A 21,373-nucleotide genomic window follows, 5' to 3' on the forward strand; every position below is an offset into this window, starting at 1 on the left:
CTCAGGATGCATACAAGACAGCTTCCAGTGTGAACGCACAGGACAGGTTCCAGTGTGAGCACACGGGACAGGTTCCAGTGTGAACACACGGGACAGGTTCCAGTGTGAGCACACAGGACAGGTTCCAGTGTGAGCACACAGGGCAGGTTCCAGTGTGAGCACACAGGACAGGTTCCAGTGTGAATGCACAGGACAGGTTCCAGTGTGAGCACACGGGACAGGTTCCAGTGTGAACACACGGGACAGGTTCCAGTGTGAGCACACGGGACAGGTTCCAGTGTGAGCACACAGGGCAGGTTCCAGTGTGAGCACACAGGACAGGTTCCAGTGTGAATGCACAGGACAGGTTCCAGTGTGAGCACACAGGACAGGTTCCAGTGTGAGCACACAGGGCAGGTTCCAGTGTGAGCATACAGGACAGCTTCCAGTGTGAGCACACAGGGCAGGTTCCAGTGTGAGCACACAGGACAGGTTCCAGTGTGAGCACACAGGACAGGTTCCAGTGTAAACACACAATTATGAAAAAACTTAAAAACTCAGTATGAACTCAGGATTTCAAGATTCCATTTACAGTGTGAAACCATTTTAAAATAAAAACATCAAAAATGACAAGAGGCTGATTGTAAAGGTGGAAGGAAGGTTCTGCCACAGTATTCCAACAGAATAAAAAAACATAGCTTGTTATCATATCATATAATGTCAACAATTGCCTAATAAATAATTAAATAAGGACAAAATTAGAGCATGAAAGATACTTAGATACTAAGCTCTGTGATGTGCCCATATATGGACATGATGATGTCATATCACTACCATATTTGGGCACATCACATTTTTTTGTAAAATTAGTTTGATAGTGTCGACAGAGTTTAAAAATATATTCAATACTTCAAACTATAGAGGGCGCTAGATGGGTTTTTAAACAATAAATTAAACTTTTCATATGAACTTTTTTTTCTCATGTTCTTAAATGACATTGAATTTAAGTTTTAAATTTAAAATTTCTGTAAGAACAATCTTCTTAATTAATTATTAATATTATAGCTAAATCCATCATTCCTATTTTTTTACCTTAATATTTTAAAGAAACTATGCATACTTTCAGTATGTAATGACATTAATGTATTCTCTATCTTTATACAATATTTGGTAGCGCAATATAAAATTCAAAATAAAAATTTAGTTAAGAAATAAAAATCATTAAAACAAATTATTATTTAAAAAAAACTTGCCAAACCACACAATATTAAGTTCCAAATTCATTTATATATTATTGTATTTAATACGAAACCAGCTGGCTGGTTGCTAGGTAACTGTAAATAATGTTTACTGTATTATAATTGATCTAAAATACTTTTACAGGGTCTACCATTCTTAATACAAATTTGTTAATATTATGGTATGTATAAAGAAAAAAGTAATTGAATTAACTATGATTTTAAGATTCCTATTATTATCAGAGTACAGTATAAAATGACTGGTGAAAACCTGGGAAAAAAGTGGTGAAAATCTGGGGTAAAACCGGTGAAAACCTGGGGAAAAACCGGTGCAGTGAATATGTTCCTATAATACTAATCTATTAGTTAATACTGTATTTATTAATATTTAATAACTTTGATATTACACTGTCAATGTTTCTATTCTTCCAAATGTATATTTTAATTTGTACGTTTGGTTTTATTGAACAAATTCTTATCAGTATTATCATTTAATTTACTTATTTCTAATTAAAAATAATTTATAAAGTTATCAGGAAGTTTTCTGATATCATAAACGATATTAAAGCATTGATCAAATGTAAATAATTATATATATATATATATTTAAACTGTTTTTCAGTTTACAGATGAAGTTAAAATTATGTAAATTAAAACTTCCAATTACAAGATAATATGGCCCCGGTTGAATTACAGAGGGCGGCAAACATATTTTTGTATTTGTGAGGCAATGTTAAAAACATCTGTTGTCTCATACAAATGTAAAAATGTAGTAATTTAATTTAAGTTTTTTACTTATAACGCCTGACTTGGTGAAGGTGCAAATGTTATTTATTAAAATGTATAGATGCAACAATAAACTATTACTATTACATTATGAATGTTATTTTTTATTTTTGTATGCTAAATAATGTTTCATCATTTTATATTTACTACTACGCGCGCGCCGCTATTACTCTAAAAAAGTGTTGTTTCTATTTAAATTAAAAAATTATTTAAGTTTTAGAACTATAAGTATAAACGTTTTGGTCGAAGTGCGCCCTCATTAAGCACGTCGCCAACTTATAAACCACGGACTTATTACGTATTATTGTTCTGGTAGAACATGCATCTATGGCGGAGCCGGTACAACTCATTATGCGTTATAGTTACGACGTAATGGATACCGGTATAAATACGTCGTAAATCAAACCCATGATTGTCCACTGTTGGTAAGCGCACAATTGGATGGTCCGAAGGATGATCCGAACTGTCACTTGTGATATTGGTCAACTCTTTTGCCTTGCGGCCAAGTTGGATCCGAGCTTTAACGGGCCATCGCTACTAAATAGAAGTTACTCCAAATTTACAGCAGGACGGCATATTATCTATGTTCTTTGTTTTGTTCTTCTCTTAGATGTTCAAATTTATTTCCCGCGAGGTTTATTCTGCTTCTCTTCTTCTCAAACCAGTCCATCGATTTGTAAAATAGTGCATCATTTCATTAATATAACGGAATAAAATCAAAAATAGTGTCAAAAGAAATTACATTCATGGTGAATAAAGAAATCGTAATGACGAAAAGAAAAAACGAATATGTAAATGTAACGTTTAATGACGCTTATTATTTGATTAATGACAGCGTTTTTCATCTTATTTCATTAAATATTTCACGCTTACCCACGTGGTGTACTTGGAGGTGTCGTAAGCTGGTTTCTTATTAAAACTACACAAAGACAATTATTCACCAGCGCGCCATCTGACTAAATTTTCAATTTTGTAGTTGCTGGCAATTGGCGTGAGACAGCGACTGGTGGGCAATTATCGCATGACGCTATGGTGGAGATTATTTACGGCAGATTTACGAGAAATCGAGTCTATAATTTTGCAATTTATGTTACTAAATTATTTATATTGTAATTTTATGTTTAAAATTGTGTCTTTATCAATGCAGTTTTGTAAGAATGTTGTACACTACTACTTGTAGGGAATTGTAATCATATACACCGAATTCCAATTTGTGTGTATATTCCATTTTAGCTTTTATCCTCTAGGATACACTGTTTTTTGTCACTGTAATTATTATCTTTACATAGGATATGTATTATAATAATTATATAATTTACATTTATTGTATTGAAGGTCCTGTATCTGGCGATCTATATTTAGAGGTGCGCCCTCTATTGTCATGAATTAGTTAGAGCTAATAATAGAGACTTGCATGTTTCAATCATAGAATTCTTTTTAACGTTATTTAATAATTACCGGTATATTCATGCATTCTTTTCACAAAGATAGCCTATTTGTTAAGCACACCTGCCTATTAATTGTTTACAAAATGTATTAATAATATAACTATGCCTATGTCTTGATTTAAATTGTATTCAATGTTCACCTAACTTGTAAGAGGTGATCATTGAATACATAAAAGATCCGTCTACACTATCAAACTTTATGTCACAAACAAAATGTGCCCATATATGGACACGATGACATCATATTACTACCATATTTAAGCATATATCACTACCATATTTGGGCAGATCACACTTTTTTTTGTCAAGCTAGGTGTAGACAGAGCTTTATACAAACTGTAAAACGAATAATAATGTTCAACTCATGGTAGGCCTATATTAATACATTTTAAGCAGAATGAACATAACAAAATGTTTTAAAAAGCTTTAAACTAATGAGTTACAGTTTGTCAGCTTACGAATTATTTATATTTGTATCGATGTAGCGATTATTAATTCATAATTCGTTCTACCATTAATAAAACATTAGGCTAGGCCTACACTAAAAGAAGGTAGTAGGCTTAGGCCTAAATAAGCGTCTGAATATAGTAGACTAATACAGGAGGTCTACACTCTAGTTCATACGTACCTTAACCACCTATCTCCATACTCAATAGAGTAGAAATCCACTTGTTTAAACTTTATTCGTTTTATGTACATTTCTGATATAAATTGGCCTATTAAATATAGGCCTAGTATAATCATTACAAATAATTAATATACAGTGAAATATAATATGTATATAGTTATAATTAGGTTCATATTAATATATTGTTAACTAAATAATATTAGACTAAGAATTAGATATTAATTCGTGAAGTTCTTTTAAAAGTTAAACCTAAAATTTCGTTTAGAAAAATAGGCCTTGATACCAATTAATATTTAATATACTAATAATAATTACTGATAATAAATAATTATTGATAATAGGCCTAAGGAAATATTTTATAATTAGGTTTATATTAATATATCAATAACTATTAAGATAAGTATGTTTCTTTTAAAAATTCGTTTTAAATCGTTTGTTTTTATCATCAGAGTTTAGGAATTACCGTCGCTAATTGCTAACAACAAAATTACTGATATCATGCAGAAAAACAATAACAATTACAAAATAAGGGAATTAAAATTGTTATGAAAATAGGAAGTAGATTATCCTCCTAGAATAAATAAATGTTATGGTTTTTAAGATTACAATCTTTTCTCCGATATTATCTTGAAACGGTCGCCGCGGTTTGGACGCGGTCGTATTTTGGACGCGGTGTCATTGTGGACGCGGACGCGCTTTGAATGCGGGACGCGTTTTAAACACATTTATTTTCTTGAATTTACCATTGTACCATTGCTTGCTTTCTTTACTATTTTGCATACAAAATGTCATGAATTATTGTAATTATGTCCAATATTTTTATTTCTCGGTTGCAATTGATTTACAACAAGTAACCTTTGACACACATGTACGACGAAATGAGTTCTGTCGGTCCTGCCTGCCCACGAATCGGCTCCCTTTGATATCACCTGCAGTACAAAGTGTTTAAAAAGCGAAAGAAATCGCTACACAAAAATCATCTCGCTTGAGTGGAACAAAAACGCGCCGACGCGATATGTTATCGGCTGAATATGGATTTGCAAACTTCACTTTTGTTCTCTTTCAGTTAATCTGGATTCATCCAAAAATAAATAAATTTACACTGAGAAAAGTAACCACCATATCTCACGTACATGAAACTAAATACTAATTCGTTACAAAATGTGTTTAATTAACAATATTTATTTCATTATTTTTACATGAACACCTGATACAATATTTGTAAATTCGAAAATGATTTGAATTTTCACCGTAAATTTGTAACGCGTAATACGTCATCATATTCGTTTTATTTTTTTTTAACGCGTTTCTTACAATTTACAGTACTTCATTTTTATACTTCTACTAATTATAGCATGTACAGTTGATTCACTTTTTCCTTTTTGTTTTGCGCTTGGAAATCCCTCAATAAACCAAACAAAATATGAACAATTTAAATTGTCAGCTATATTCGACCTTTGACCTTTAACCCTGTATACAATTTCAGCCTATATTTCTTATAATAATCAAACATGCTTTATCTATTCCTAATGTAGATTCATCGAGAATTAAGAGTGAAATTTATGATAATTAACCTATCTGTTATAATAGCATAACGCACATCCATAATGTTGCTGTCATTACCGAGGCTTCGTCACAAGACATTACTTAATAGGTTATTTATAAACTATCAAGATGCAATTATATTAAACAGGGAAAAGACGTCTTAAATAAATCGAAAGCCAACCCAGTAAGCATGTTAATTTGCTATTTTAGTTGTCAATATAGGCAAAACGTGTGTGATATAGTAGCAATTATTACAACGGGTTAGTGCCTTTCATCATCATTGAAAACACCAAACATAAGCAATGTTACACTTGAAACAAAACCAGGTAAAACGATATACCAGATAACGTGAGAACTATGCGTTGTTTATCTCAGCCATCTTAACAATAATATGAGAAGATCAATTAGAATACAGGGAGAATGTGTTAGAACTTCTTTGCATGCTTGACACAAGTAACTGACGACCTAATAGAGCAAAAACGTATCAATTATTTTCCGCTTTTTTGCTTCTTGTCTCAAACGTGTAAAATGTAAGAACAGCTTTCAACTTGACTGCGTCACGCGTCTATATACGCAACTAACTATATACGCAACTAACTATTATATACGCAACTAAAAGCTAACTAACTTTATGTGCTACCTATACCAAATTTATAACTATGGGCGGCCGTTAAGGCCAGTATAGAACAATGTATAAGTATATGCAGAAAAAACACAATACTGGTCGGATTGTAATCCATGCCTACAAGTGTAAACTAAATTATGATTTCATTTCTGTTTAAAATGTTATTATAGATATATATTTACTATAGATAATAATCATCGTTTATATAGTAGATTTGCAGTCTATAATGTCCTATCTATTTTTATTTATTGTTTTAATGACCACATTTTAATATGTGGTGATCAGCTCGCATCCCGTCCTGTCCGGTTTTATCGGAACTAGTATGTGTTTAATGTAGTTTTAGTAATACCAATAACCTTGGAGTTAGTTATTGACTTGGATACGAATCATAATGTGTAAGACGTGACATGTTCGTTTTCTATGTAGTCCAACATTAACGATTATCACCATATTTGGTATAGTGGTACGCGCAAAATAGAATACGTCAAAATAAGACAACAACACAACACATTATTATATTATTTACATAATATAACACTTGAGTTTAAATAAATATATATTTTATTGTATTTTATTATTATTTATTTTATTTATATGAATATAAATAACTGAATAATTGTATGTTATATGCGATGCAGGTGGTATGCCGTACGATTCTTGAAATGGTCGTATTTTGGACGCGGTCGTATTTTGGACGCGGTCGTATTTTGGACGCGAACGTATTTTGGACGCGAACGTATTTTGGACGCGGACGCGCTTTAAACCCATTTCTTTTCTTGAAATTACCGTTGTACCATCGCTTGCTTTCTTTACTTTAATTTTAATTTTGCATACAAAATGTCATACAATGCTATTAAGTTGTAATAATATTCAATATTTTTATTTCTCGGTTCCAATTGATTCACAACGACTACGCATTAAATGTTATTATTTTATTATTTATTTTATGTGAATATAAGTAACTTATATAATTGCATGTAATACGCAATGCAGGTGGTATAATGCCGTACGATTCCTTCTAAGCCCCTTATGATGATCAGTACAGAAGGCCTACATTCGACAACAACCGTCGCCACAGCGCATCACGGATGAAGAGTCGCATTGAGACAAAATTGGCGTCTTTTCAGTCTCAAATTACAGTATAAATTTCGTCACTAAAGCATGGTGTCTAAGTTGTCACCTACCAGCGAAGAAACCTTTAATAGTTCCGCTAGACATTTTGAAAGCATCCAACCTTGATCAAGAAACCATCATGCCTCAGTTTATTAATATAATAACCGAATAAATTTATACTTTAAAAGTGACAAATTTCAAACATATGTTCATTTTTAGTTAACATGGGTAAAGCAATATGAAATAGGATTAAATTGGTTATTGTTCATTTATTTTAGAGAACTATAATGCGCTTTTCATTTTGAACAATATCAAAGTTTGTTTTCGGACAATAATTTCCACTAAAAACAAAGCATACTAAATCGCATTCAATATTATATTATTAAATAAATTATTAGTAGATTTTTAACACAATTGTAACAATCATATTCGGCGGCTTGGTTAGGTCGTGGCGAGTTCACACTCAGCATCTAACAGTTAGCTTAATATTAAATAGGCTTAACATTTGACTATTAATTATTTTACAAAAAAACAATATTTTATAATAGATCTTAAGAATTATTGAAGATATTAATTATATTCGTAAATTAAAAACAATCAGATTAATTGTAGATGATAATAACAGTATTTTTAAATAATAGTTATAATATTAATAATCATTGCTATATAATAATTTAAAAATGATTATGTAGCAATTATTATATAAAAATTAATTTTGTTATTATAATATAATTTATTTTATTTATAATTTTTTTTTCGTCATCGCCGTTGTTAACAACGAGAATTATTATTATTGATATTATACTATTTATGAAGCTTTATTATAAACGAATAATAGGCCTATACAGAAATAATATTAATAAATTGAAACAGCTATATCAATTAGATCTACACTGTTCGGTGCGCCGCGTTCTTCTTAGGCCTAAGTCGTTTTATCTTTAAGTCGGTTGTTTTTTCTGTCTTAATATTACTAGCATTACTAGCATTGATGTGTTGAGACACAGCATTGGCAAACGTACCGCTGATCCGATGCTGTTACATTTCATAGCTTATGTATGTTGTAAATTATTAATTTCTCGCGTTCGTAACTTCTCTTCATCGTAATATTAATGATAATCGTGAAGATGAGTCGACCTATTTATGCAGATCTAGCAAACAGCAGATATATTACAATGCTGTGTTTCTAGTATCTATACGGTAGAATTCTTAAATTCTAAATTCAAAAAAACTCTAAGAATTATAAATATTTTTGGTATGCTATTTACATTTTTTTATTTATTTTATAATTAATATTATTTGAAGATAAGTTGACCTATTTATGCAGATCTCTCAAACAGCAAATATATTATAATTCTAAATTTCTAAATAAAAACAAATCTCAAGAATTATAAATATTCTTGGTATGCAATTTACAATTTTTATTTTATAATTAATAATATTAGTCATATAGGCCTATATTAATTATTATCATTAGGTGATCCACACATACAATGTATGCATCTATCATCATTACATCATTATTATTGTGTATGAATTAATTTATTATATTTTTATTATTAAAAGATATACAATAAAATTATTATTATTATTGTTGTTTGATAGGCCTATACAAATATTGTTATTGCTGAACAGAGGGCCTATTTACTAACTACTTAATTATAAATATACATTATAATTAAGACCTACCGGTATAATATTAGTTTTTTATTTATAATAATATTTTATTGTATGGATGTAAGGTGTTGATATTTTAATATATAGTTTATGTCTATCATTATTGATTCTATCTAATTCATAGACATATTATTATATGTGAATTATTACTTGTTATGTCTGCAGCTTCTCATTTCCCACTATATCTTAAATTCGATTTTATATTGTTTAACTATTAAAAATAATACATTGATATATTATAATGAATTTATATGGAGTAAGAACAAAACTTCGTCGATTGTATATACTTACGCTCAGGTTATAATACTTAGGCCTATGATGCCTGGCTCCGTACGCTAGCTCTGTTGGTGCGGACAGGCTGGCTTAGCATGTATTATTAGAAAAGTACAGTATTATTAGCCTACAATAGTCATGTTCATTTTGAAACTATAATATGACATGGTACAAGGATTTTTTAAAGAAAAATGGCAAAATGTTGATCTTTTTATTTTTTGACATAACTGGTTACGCTTAAATAATTTCACATGCGCAGACGCGCATAATTTCGAAAGAAACAGTGTACTATAGTACAGGGATTTTTTTTAAAATAACCAAATTTCGAACCTTTTATTTTTTGACAAAACTGGTTTCTATGGCACTAAGATGATGACAACGCACTATATGATCATAATATAGCAATATTATCGCATAATTATTCAATTAAAAAAACTTGATATTTTGACCATTTTTCGAAAAAATCCCTGTACTATTGTACAGGGATTTTTTTTTAAATGGCCAAATTTCGAACCTTTTATTTTTTGACAAAACTGGTTTCTATGGCACTAAGATGATGATAACGCACTATATGATCATATATAGCAATATTATCGCATAATAATTGAATTTTAAAAACATGATATTTTGGCCATTTTTCGAAAAAATCCCTATACTATAGTACAGGGATTTTTTCAAAAATGGCCAAATTTCGAACCTTTTATTTTTTGACAAAACTGGTTTCTATGGCACTAAGATGATGATAACGCACTATATGATCATATATAGCAATATTATCGCATAATAATTGAATTTTAAAAACATGATATTTTGGCCATTTTTCGAAAAAAAATCCCTATACTATAGTACAGGGATTTTTTCAAAAATGGCCAAATTTCGAACCTTTTTTTTGTGACAAAACTGGTTTCTATGGCACTATAAGATTATGATAACGCAATATATGCGCATATATAGCAATATTATCGCATAATAATTGAATTTTAAAAACTTGATATTTTGGCCATTTTTCGAAAAAATCCCTGTACTATAGTACAGGGATTTTTTCAAAAATGACCAAATTTCGAACCTTTTTTTTGTTGACAAAACTGGTTTCTATGGCACTAAGATGATGATAACGCACTATATGATCATAAATAGCAATATTATCGCATAATAATTCAATTAAAAAAACTTGATATTTTGACCATTTTTCGAAAAAATCCCTGTACTATAGTACAGGGATTTTTTCAAAAATGGCCAAATTTCGAACCTTTTATTTTTTGACAAAACTGGTTTCTATGGCACTAAGATGATGATAACGCACTATATGATCATATATAGCAATATTATCGCATAATAATTGAATTTTAAAAACATGATATTTTGGTCATTTTTCGAAAAAATCCCTATAGCCTACTATAGTACAGGGATTTTTTCAAAAATGGCCAAATTTCGAACCTTTTTTTTTTGACAAAACTGGTTTCTATGGCACTATAAGATGATGATAACGCAATATATGCGCATATATAGCAATATTATCGCATAATAATTGAATTTTAAAAACTTGATATTTTGGCCATTTTTCGAAAAAATCCCTGTACTATAGTACAGGGATTTGTTCAAAAATGACCAAATTTCGAACCTTTTTTTTGTTGACAAAACTGGTTTATATGGCACTAAGATGATGATAACGCACTATATGATCATAAATAGCAATATTATCGCATAATAATTCAATTAAAAAAACTTGATATTTTGACCATTTTTCGAAAAAATCCCTGTACTATAGTACAGGGATTTTTTCAAAAATGGCCAAATTTCGAACCTTTTATTTTTTGACAAAACTGTTTTCTATGGCACTATAAGATGATGCTAACGCACTATATGATCATATATAGCAATATTATCGCATAATAATTGAATTTTAAAAACATGATATTTTGGCCATTTTTCGAAAAAATCCCTATACTATTATAGTACAGGGATTTTTTCAAAAATGGCCAAATTTCGAACCTTTTATTTTTTGACAAAACTGGTTTCTATGACACTATAAGATGATGCTAACGCACTATATCATAATATATAGCAATATTATCGCATAATAATTGAATTTTAAAAACTTGATATTTTGACCATAAAGACATGCGCAGACGCACATAATGTGTTTTGCGCATGTAACCCCAATATAATTATATTTTGAAAAGTCGGTATTTTGTCAATTTTTAAAAAATAATCCCTGTTTACATAACTTGTTGCTATGTCATCTTAAAATAATAAATGAAACGTAATTAATTTTCATTTTTTATTTAATTAACTTCCAGATTATTCATACCAAGGTATACATACTGGAATACAAATAACGTAACACAAAACTTCTTTTACAAAACCTCTTATGTCAAATTGCACGTTTTATATATCACTGTACATTCATTAAATAATCACCATTCTTTTAATTTAAATAAATCAACGGGAATAATTTACATTAGTAAAGCTCTGTCTACACTATCAAACTAGTTTGACAAAAAAAGTGTGATGTGCCTAAATATGGTAGTGATATGCCCAAATATGGTAGTGATATGCTCAAATATGGTACCGGTAGTGATATGACATCATCATGTCCATTTTTTTGTCACATAAAATTTGATAGTGTAGACAGAGCTTTAGTTAACGAAAGAAAACAGCAGTAGGGTAACTCTAGGATACGACCGCGCGCGCATGTCTTTTGCTCAGTCGTCGCAATTTACGGAATGACTGAACATTTCATCACGCAGTTGGCGTCATCCTACCGTTCTGGTTCGCAAACTCATTGTCTTTTACCACCGCCAAGCCTAGTAATATTATGTCCACTTGCTTCCCAATATAGTTAATATTGAATAAAATTAAAACTAAGTCTTATTCTAAAAAAGTATTTTTTAGAGTTTTCCAATTAATATTTCCCAGTTTGGCAAATTACTGCAAACATGCTGTATATTTGGGAAACGTACAAATAGTGTTATATATTTCTAATTATAGCTTTAATTTCGTGGACAATACAACCCCCAAACAATCCCTCATTATTAGGTATAGCACCCTTGAATACAACTGCGACGTGTTCTTTTCGTACTGATCAACTATCCTCGGCGTCCTCGAGAACAGCGAGGACCAGTACTTTGTAAAGAAAAAAAGTACTCGAATTTCATTCGCGAATACACGAGTAAGTATTATTCAGTACATAACAGTATAATCTGAATTCGTGTAGGCAGGGCCCGCGCCTACACGTTATCTATTACAGTTTGGCAAATAAATTCACAAAATATCGGGATTCAAAATAAATCAGAAAAAAAGAAAACGGGGATAAAATGAGTTGTACTACTAAATGAAATTGAGGAAAAGTTAAGAATAATTCCAAAACCCCTGAGATGTATGTACAAACTTGTCACATAATGTTCAAACATCAATTAAAAAAACAAATGATATTAGTATACGGTAATCAAACATTACCCACTATTGCACTACTTAAGTACAAAATGTATTTTTATAATATTATATTCAATTGATTGAATGAGAGAGACTTGAAAAATGTCTACAAAGAACTATATAATAACCATGATGTCATACATTACACGCGCATTGGTTCTGGTTTAATATAAAAAAAAACATAAGTTCGAAATTATTTACGGTCATTTGAAAATGCAAATTCTTAATGCTTTTTTTCATTTTCAAATGATCATTTTACCGAATTGTATGCAATTATTTAGTGACATCACGATGACAAATTACAAATTTGTCGCGCGCGTTCAACTACCGATAAAAATGCAAAGCTTTTTTTTGCGCGTGCGCCAATAAGTTTCCGTATCATTGTGAACCGTACCAGCGCATTATATTTATTCATTCAAGCGTGACTGTTTCTTTTTAAACATGAAATAAACATTTGTTATGCTATATTGAAGAATGATTAGAGTATGTTACACAACCCTATTGTTAACACCAATGTATGTGTTTTTCTCATGAAATGTAACCCGATTGTTGCATAAATTCTTCTTTAATTTGCATTGGCACTGTATCAGTAACAACACATGATAATTGATGCATTAAACGTCTCATTTTCTTATCCCAACCAAATTCAATTTTACAGACATATACAATATTACAATTTTTACATGATTCAGTTTTGCATTTTTAAACTGGAAATTTAACACCGTGTCCTGGGAAGTGGCCCGACATATGCAAGTTCATGTTCATCTGGTCGGCCATTGTAGTGTGTCCGCCGTGCAAAAACTGAGACGGGTGCAATGACGACATGGCTGAGCATGTTGGTATACTCGGTTGCATGTGCCTCGCGTGAGCAGGTTGCATGTGCATATGAGCGAAGGTCGACGGCGATGCGTGCGCGTAACTGCCGTGACTGTACAATGACGACGGCATAACGTGTTGCCTAGGCTCAGAACATTGCATGTACATCCCGGATGACGACTGAAACGTCGGATTCATTCCTTGCATCATACATTGGTTTTGTCGAATACTAGACATGGCGGACAGACGAGAGTTACATTCATGAGGTTCTTTCGCCATTTGTGCGACCGCCAACGCCGTCGCCGGCTGCACCGACGTTAGCGACGATTCGTCATCTAGGCCGGAGTCCTGTGAAAAGATTTGGTCGACAACACCGCCGTCTCCAGCACTTTGTTGGTTATAATCACATTGTCCTATAGACGTGTTAACCATACCACTAGGGCTTGACATACTATGCCTAGGTTTTTGCAATGTTTGAAGTGACTGGCTATTTTTTCCGATTGTGTCGTCATCATCGTCGTTCCTGCCTCCGTCAATTCCCGCCCTCATATTGTCCGAATTCGTAGAGCTATTACGCAATTGCTGTTCCTCCGAGTCGAGTGCCGAACAACCAAATAGTACAACGTCATCCGCAAGAGGACTGCGCACGCCATTTTGGTTCAAGTCCGTCAAAGAATTTGAATTATTTTGGTTATCATCCAGTGACGTCAGAGACGTCTTTGATTCGTTCAATTTCTCCTTCTTTATCTTGATTATAATATCATCTGGTGAAATGTGATCCTCATCATTAATATCTGAAAAACATAAATATGATATAATTAAAACATCTTCATAATAGAATAGAATTTAAAAACACAAATTATGTTTAATTTTAATTTTAAAGGAGCAAAGCAGCCGAGGCGGGAAATAAATAAATAATATTGTATTTGTGTGAAGGTCCCTAATGATCAGCTTTGGCTGGATGGACCACCATCGTAAAATATTGTTGAAATAAATAAATAAATAAATAAATAAATATTAAAAAAGTACATTGTTGAGGGCAATATGCGCAGACGAGATTATGTCATTACTGACCGTTAATGTACTAGTGAGTCAATCTTAATCATGTTCTTTTTTTAAATGTAGACACTTATAAGAGACAAAACTGTCCCGCGACAAAATTCAAGCCGATTAATTATAAAAGGTGGCAGTATTAGACTCCAAGCTGTCACTAGAAATGATGAGTCCATCAAGAGAACAACTATCAGTTACAAGTTGTAGCCAAAATATCCGTTAACACTTTACTCGCTCACTCTAGAACCCAATCGTCACATACGACACAAATTAGCTCTTGTTTTCTGACAGATCATTTCGATCTTGATTCGATGCGCGCCGTTTTACATGCAGACGACGCACAACAAGAAAATTGGAATATGCCATCTCGAAAAAACTGACACCTTCACTCGATAAATATTTTACAAGTTATTTACAAATTCTATCAAATTTGCATAATTTTGTCATGAGTCGATGGTCATTAATAAGTTTAGTTCTCCAGATAATCCAATGTTGTTATAACGGATCCTCTGGAGACACGCAGGTAAATAGATATTGAGGCGGCCGATTGTGGCTTTTTCCGCGTGTCTATTTAATGTTCATTATGTGCATGGACCGCACAGATGCTACGTTCCGGTCTGTAAGCGCGTACGATTTAGCCTTGTAAATGACGCCAATTTAGCTCATTTAAAGCTCGTTAACAACTCGAACGAATTAAGAACAAGTGCACGTGACCAAACTGCCACCTTCCCCCGTGAATTTTGCTATGCAATGAACTATATGACATCTAAATTGAAAATACTTTCAAAATAATTACTTCTTTTGTTAGAATTAGGACAATACGAAATTTAAGGAACTTAAGTTTTAGCTCATTAAACTACAGCAATCTTGAAACTGCTAAGTTTTAATAAGATATAGGCCTATGTCATTCTTCAAGTACCGTATCGTACACAAAATATATTATTTTTTCTCTATAATTATTGTTTGGTTTTAGCAATTAGGCCTACAGTAAAATGATCTTGATATTATTCTAAGTCTGAATAGGATATGGGCCTACGTCATTTTTTCAAATAATAAAAAAATATAAGTATCGTACACAAAATAAGTTATTTTATTTTTTCTCTATAATTATTGTTTGGGGTTAGCAATTACAGTAAAATGATCTTGATATTATTCTAATTTTGAATAGGATATAGGCCTATGTCATTTTTTCAAATAATAACAATAAGTATCGTACACAAAATATATTATTTGTTCTGTATAATTATTGTTTGATTTTATCACAAACTGCAGAACCGCTTTGGGACAATTCTATTTAAGGAATACCATATTTATTGAGGACACTTTCCCGTCCAAATGTGTCCGCTAAACAGCTGTCTGTATATGCGCGGTATCCAGAGGTCTATATAGTCTAGTATTATAAGTATAATATTAAATAACGAATTAAATATAATTATGTATTAATAAATGAACACAGTTACTGCATACCACTTTATTTACTTTGTTGATTTGTATATTATATTCTGTAAAATGTTTTTTTTTGCCTAAATAAATATATTAATAATTTAATACCATGAAGGAATTTATTATTAAGGATATAATATTATTATATAATATTGTACATATCATTTTGTCATGTCAACTACACCGAGATAAATATCATATACATATGGGCTAGATTGAATATGTTATCTGTCAACGAGTAAAGGTTGATAAAGACTAGTAAAACTTACAAGAAAATAGTCACTAGAGAGAAGGAAGGCTTAGAAAACGCTAGCGCTGAGTGATTTTATTTCACGGTAGCTTCACACCCGTTGAAGCATGCCTAGAATATGCATAATTGCCCCGAGTGAATGGCGTACAAAACACGAAGCTAATACAAAGACGATTAACAAGCTTCAGCTTGAGTATTTCAAAGATAAATTGATGTTAGTTAGTTACCTTTTGATTCGTCACCGCTGTCAGTAATGGATGCTGAACGTTTCATCGCTAATCGTGACTCCCTAAAAAAAAGAACACCACGTGATTACATTTATAATTACTGTCGATTAAAAACGGATTGTTTCTCGTTTTATAGTGAACATCGCTGTCAGCGATTTTGTACGTTTTATAATGTTCTGCTTAAAAAATGTTTATAATCAGAACAGTATAATTACGTCACTCTTGTTACGATCTAAAAAAAAGTAGAAATTAATAATACAGAGTATAATATACGTGTTTGAAATTGCTAAGTTTAGGCAGTATCAGTACTCATATTTAAGTTTCCCATGCAACGTTGTATACAAAAATCAATTGTTTAATAATGTTCTGCTTTAAAAAATTGTTTATAATCAGAACAATATAATTACGTCAGTCTTGTTACGATACCAACGGCGAAGGTAGCAATTCAAAATACAGTATATAATACGTGTTTGAATTGAAGTTTAAGCAGTATCAGTAGTAGCCTACTCGTATTAAAGTCTCCCCTGCAATGTTTTATACCAAAATCAATTGTTCAATAATGTTATTTAATCATACAAAAATATAATTTTGTATTCAATTATAATTAATAAATACAACTAACAATAAAACAACTCATTATTATACGCCAATTAATTAATCATTTAAACACAAGGTATGACGTATTGTTTTCCGTGTGGTTACGAGCGTTCCATAGACAGTGTTTTATATACTCTGTTCACAAGCAATGCATTAACATTAAACCATGAACTATGTCATTTAACAGTCTCTCCTAATACTCAACTGTCTATTACGCTAAAAAATAACACCAATTTATCGTCAAACTTGATAAATTCGTTAATTTATATTAACTATTCTGGGCGGATTTTACTCCCGTAACGCACTAGGCCTGAAGTGTCTGATTCAACGCGTTGTCGCCTATTGAGTAAACGCACTGAACAAATCCGCCACCCGACGCTAGAAATTATACAAGTTGAATGATAAGGAAATTATGAATTGTCGGCTAGGATAAAAGACATATGATCTTACCTTCTCGCCATTCCGTTGTCACGAAAGCCTTTTGCGAACGGATTATGATCAATTTTCAACTGTGTTATCTATATTAATATAAATTAATTTAGTAAATAATAATGTGTAGTGATTTTGGTTAACTATATATTATACAATGTGTGTATTTTTAAACATTACAATTATTAATTGTACAATGTAATAAAAGAATTTAAATATATATATTTCCATACAAAATTCAGTATAAAATGTGGCCAAAAACAATACGGTAACATATAAAATAATCATAAATCAAAAATAAAAATGATTTACTTCATACTACTTTATATTTTATATCCATACACTAAACAAGAAACAACACTAATAACACGTAGGCCTATATGCAAGTGTTAGTGATGTATCACATATAGGCCTAATGGTAGACTATTCACATTCGGAATATTAAAAAATAATGTTTACAGGGCTGAATTTTTTTTAAAGAAATCTGTTTTTAAGGGCTAATACCACCAGTAAATTATAAATTACCAAAGAATCTACTGGAGTGAAAATCATATTTACTGACAAATAAAATAAATGAAATAAAGAAACACATTAATTATATTATATTCAAATTGACGTGAATAGAATAATAACAATATGTATGTTTAGAGGTCGGCGCTGACAGCAGCCTTCGGACTTGTGAAACTCTACATAATTATTACGGACCCTTAATGAGTGTTCTAAAATTGTCTATTAGTCCTCGAATTCCCTATGGCTACGTCATTGTGGCATTGTTTTCTCAGAATACACGAAGCTAATATTAATTAAAGTGTTGTTAATTACCTAATTTTACATTGATTGACTATTAAGGATCTATTGTAACAATAAAGTACTATTTTTAAATAATTGATGTATTAAAAGAATAAGGAATTGGAATAATCTCACGGTTTTTAATGATGTATTATATCGAATTTTAATTAGAAATGAGAAGAAACAATACAACTAATTGTTATTGACCCGTATGTACGTCTAAATAATATAATTCTCCCGAATTTTTTTTTCCAAATCTAGCCTATTTATAATATAGGCCTATAGGCCTAATACATACTTTCAATGACCACAGTACTATCATTAGAAAAGAGAATTTAATATTTTGTTTTAGTTGCGAACATTATATAATACAAAATATAAAATAATATTTTATTATTATTATATGTTTGTTTTTATATGTGTGGAGAATTTATTGAATAGACAAAATAAACGAAAAGGAAAGAAAGCTAGGAAAACAAATAGTCTAATCCATGCAAATGACTGCTAAAGACCAGATATACTATCTGTTTTCAGGACTGGTAGCTAATTTCAAGACCTGAAGACAACCATGGTAAGGCAACTTAAGTAAAGAAAAACAACGTCTAAGTAGACATATCAAATCAAAGCAAACTGGTCATGTAATAAGTTAAGAAGTTATAATATAATAAATAAACCGTATTTCACGATAATTATGTAGTGAATATATAGGCAATGGTCCACAAAAAAATAAATTATTCAAGTCTCTCCTGCAACGTTGTGTACAAAAATAAATTGGTTAATAATGTTATTTAATCATAAAATATTTGTTTGAATTGAATATATATGCAATGGTCCACAAAGGTTTGTGCTCTGATCATTAATGGATGTCAAGTATACTTCACTTTATTCTACTTTTCTAATATTATTTCATAGTATATATTTAGGACCTAGTTGATAATATTTGAACAGATATTAACATAGACGTGTAATTGTTAATTATTAATTTGATTGGAACTCCCCGGACCTTAAACTGCAGCCTACATTTATCAGTAATAAATAAATAAATAAAACGTGTCAGTTGTGCAACGAAATTAATTTTCGCACGTGTGTGAAAGTACATTAAATATGTATACACTTTGCCAGTAAACTTGAGCTTCGTGTTGTATAAATTGATTAACGTAAATAAACGTAAAAGATGTAAAGTGTTCTATAAAGCTATACTCAACAGAAAAATGCAAACTGGTTTATTGACAAGGTAATGTATTATACAGTAGTAAGGTAATATCTGGGGATCGGTGTTGTCAACCCAGAATAGCGCCACCAACATTTGGGTAGTTGTAAATCTTTATTCACGAACAATATACGTATACATACATACAGTAATCAACGGTTGTTTTTCATTATGGTCGTTTTATACGTATATATACATGAGCTGGGATATAATTTACAGACAACAAATGTCTGGAATACTAAACAAGACAAAAACTATAGTAGTCTACAAGAGGCTTGTACGTGTATATACCGGTGCTTGATTCCATAATTCAACAGTAGACCATATATGCCTACTTGGGGTTTCTGTTTCATTTAATTCCACTTGTCCGGTCGTCATGTCCATTATAAATAGCTTAACTCTAAAACACAATGACGTAATGTATACTAGATCGTGCCGGACGATTATAATTAGCGTTTCGTTAATTACAGCATTGTGTCTTATATATAACTGAAAATAAAATCAATGAATTATAATGAAGACGACTGAAGTTATTTACCTTTTCATTTTGGTACGCTGTGACAGCAATAAACGTTGTTTCAGGAAATGCGTAAGTTGAGAAAGAATTCCAACGCAAGCTAAATACGTCATTAGCTTGCACGACGTGAAAACGAGGCTGATACTTGTGCATGGAGTTCAAGATGATCTAAAGAAAAGAATATTTTATATTATTCATAAACAATCTATTAAATTGTTTTAAAATTTATGTTCCTTTTGTTTAAATTAAAACTATCATACTAAAGCATGGTTCCCACTTGGAAGCAATAACGAAAACTGCATGTTAGTTGACCAATCACAAACGACAGTTCGGATGATCCGCGCGTCGTGATTGGTCAAATTACTTGCATTGCGCTTACGCATCCCTGCGTTGCGTGCAAGTGGGAACCAAGCTTAAGAATTCGACTAAACTCATGAGATCTATAATAATGCAACAAATTAAATTAGTAAGGTTTGGTTCCCACTAGAGACGCAACGCAATGAAGCAGACGCAACGCAAGCGAGTTGACCAATGGCAAGTGACAGTCGAATAATCCATCGCTTGTGATTGGTCAAATCACGTTCCACTTTCGTCCTTGCGTTGCGTATCTAGTGGGAACCACCAAGCTTAAGTTTCACATTTTAACATTAACGACCGGGTTTGTCGCCTTGTACACAAAAGTATAATATAATATGATAGATAACACAATATTGATGAATAGTAGAAAATTAGGACGATAAATAGTTTACGACTGATAAATGGATAAAATACCGGTATATGGGTATAACCTTTAACACATTTAGAACTCAAAAACTATTAATCATTAAATATAAAACAATTAAAATAATAAATGTTATTAGAAATTGGGTATAATCTTTACGGAAGCGATTACCCCACGAATTCACCCATCGAATGGTGACAGCGTTATTGCATTGACACTCACCGGCCGGGTTAATTAAACAAAATTCACATCTAAAAATTTAATATTTACGTCAAATTGTCCCATAAAAGACAAAAGTTGTTTAATGATGCAGTGGGACTTGGTAAACATTATCAACGTCATCATTAATCAATGATGTCGGTCAATTATACATTTTTATACATTCAAAATGCTCGCAATTTATGTAGATTATTAAATTATTTGAACGACAGTTTTAGACTAAAAATGCGTTTGATAAAGTATTGGACATTGGCCTAATTAGAGCGAATCTAGGAGAACTATGGCACGGTCGTTAATCATGCTAATGATTTGGTAGTTGGTTGGTTGGAAGGTTACAGCGATTTTATTATCATAAACT

General features: G+C 31.4%; 1 protein-coding gene across 1 annotated transcript in view; it reads right to left on the reverse strand.

Moving 5' to 3' along the window:
* Positions 1 to 11,587: 11,587 nt before the first annotated feature.
* LOC144835785 (uncharacterized) overlaps positions 11,588 to 21,373 on the reverse strand; it is a 32,835-nt gene continuing 23,049 nt past the window's right edge. The window contains exons 4-7 of the mRNA XM_078690871.1: positions 20,097 to 20,243; positions 17,581 to 17,648; positions 16,534 to 16,595; positions 11,588 to 14,354 (exon numbers count right to left, since the gene is read on the reverse strand). Coding sequence (XP_078546997.1) covers positions 13,447 to 14,354; positions 16,534 to 16,595; positions 17,581 to 17,648; positions 20,097 to 20,243 — 1,185 coding nt within the window. The 3' untranslated portion in view covers positions 11,588 to 13,446. The remainder of the gene's footprint in view (positions 14,355 to 16,533; positions 16,596 to 17,580; positions 17,649 to 20,096; positions 20,244 to 21,373) is intronic.

Source organism: Antedon bifida, chromosome 2 (assembly GCF_963402885.1).
Source record: "Antedon bifida chromosome 2, ecAntBifi1.1, whole genome shotgun sequence".
Classification (NCBI taxonomy): Eukaryota; Metazoa; Echinodermata; class Crinoidea; order Comatulida; family Antedonidae; genus Antedon; species Antedon bifida.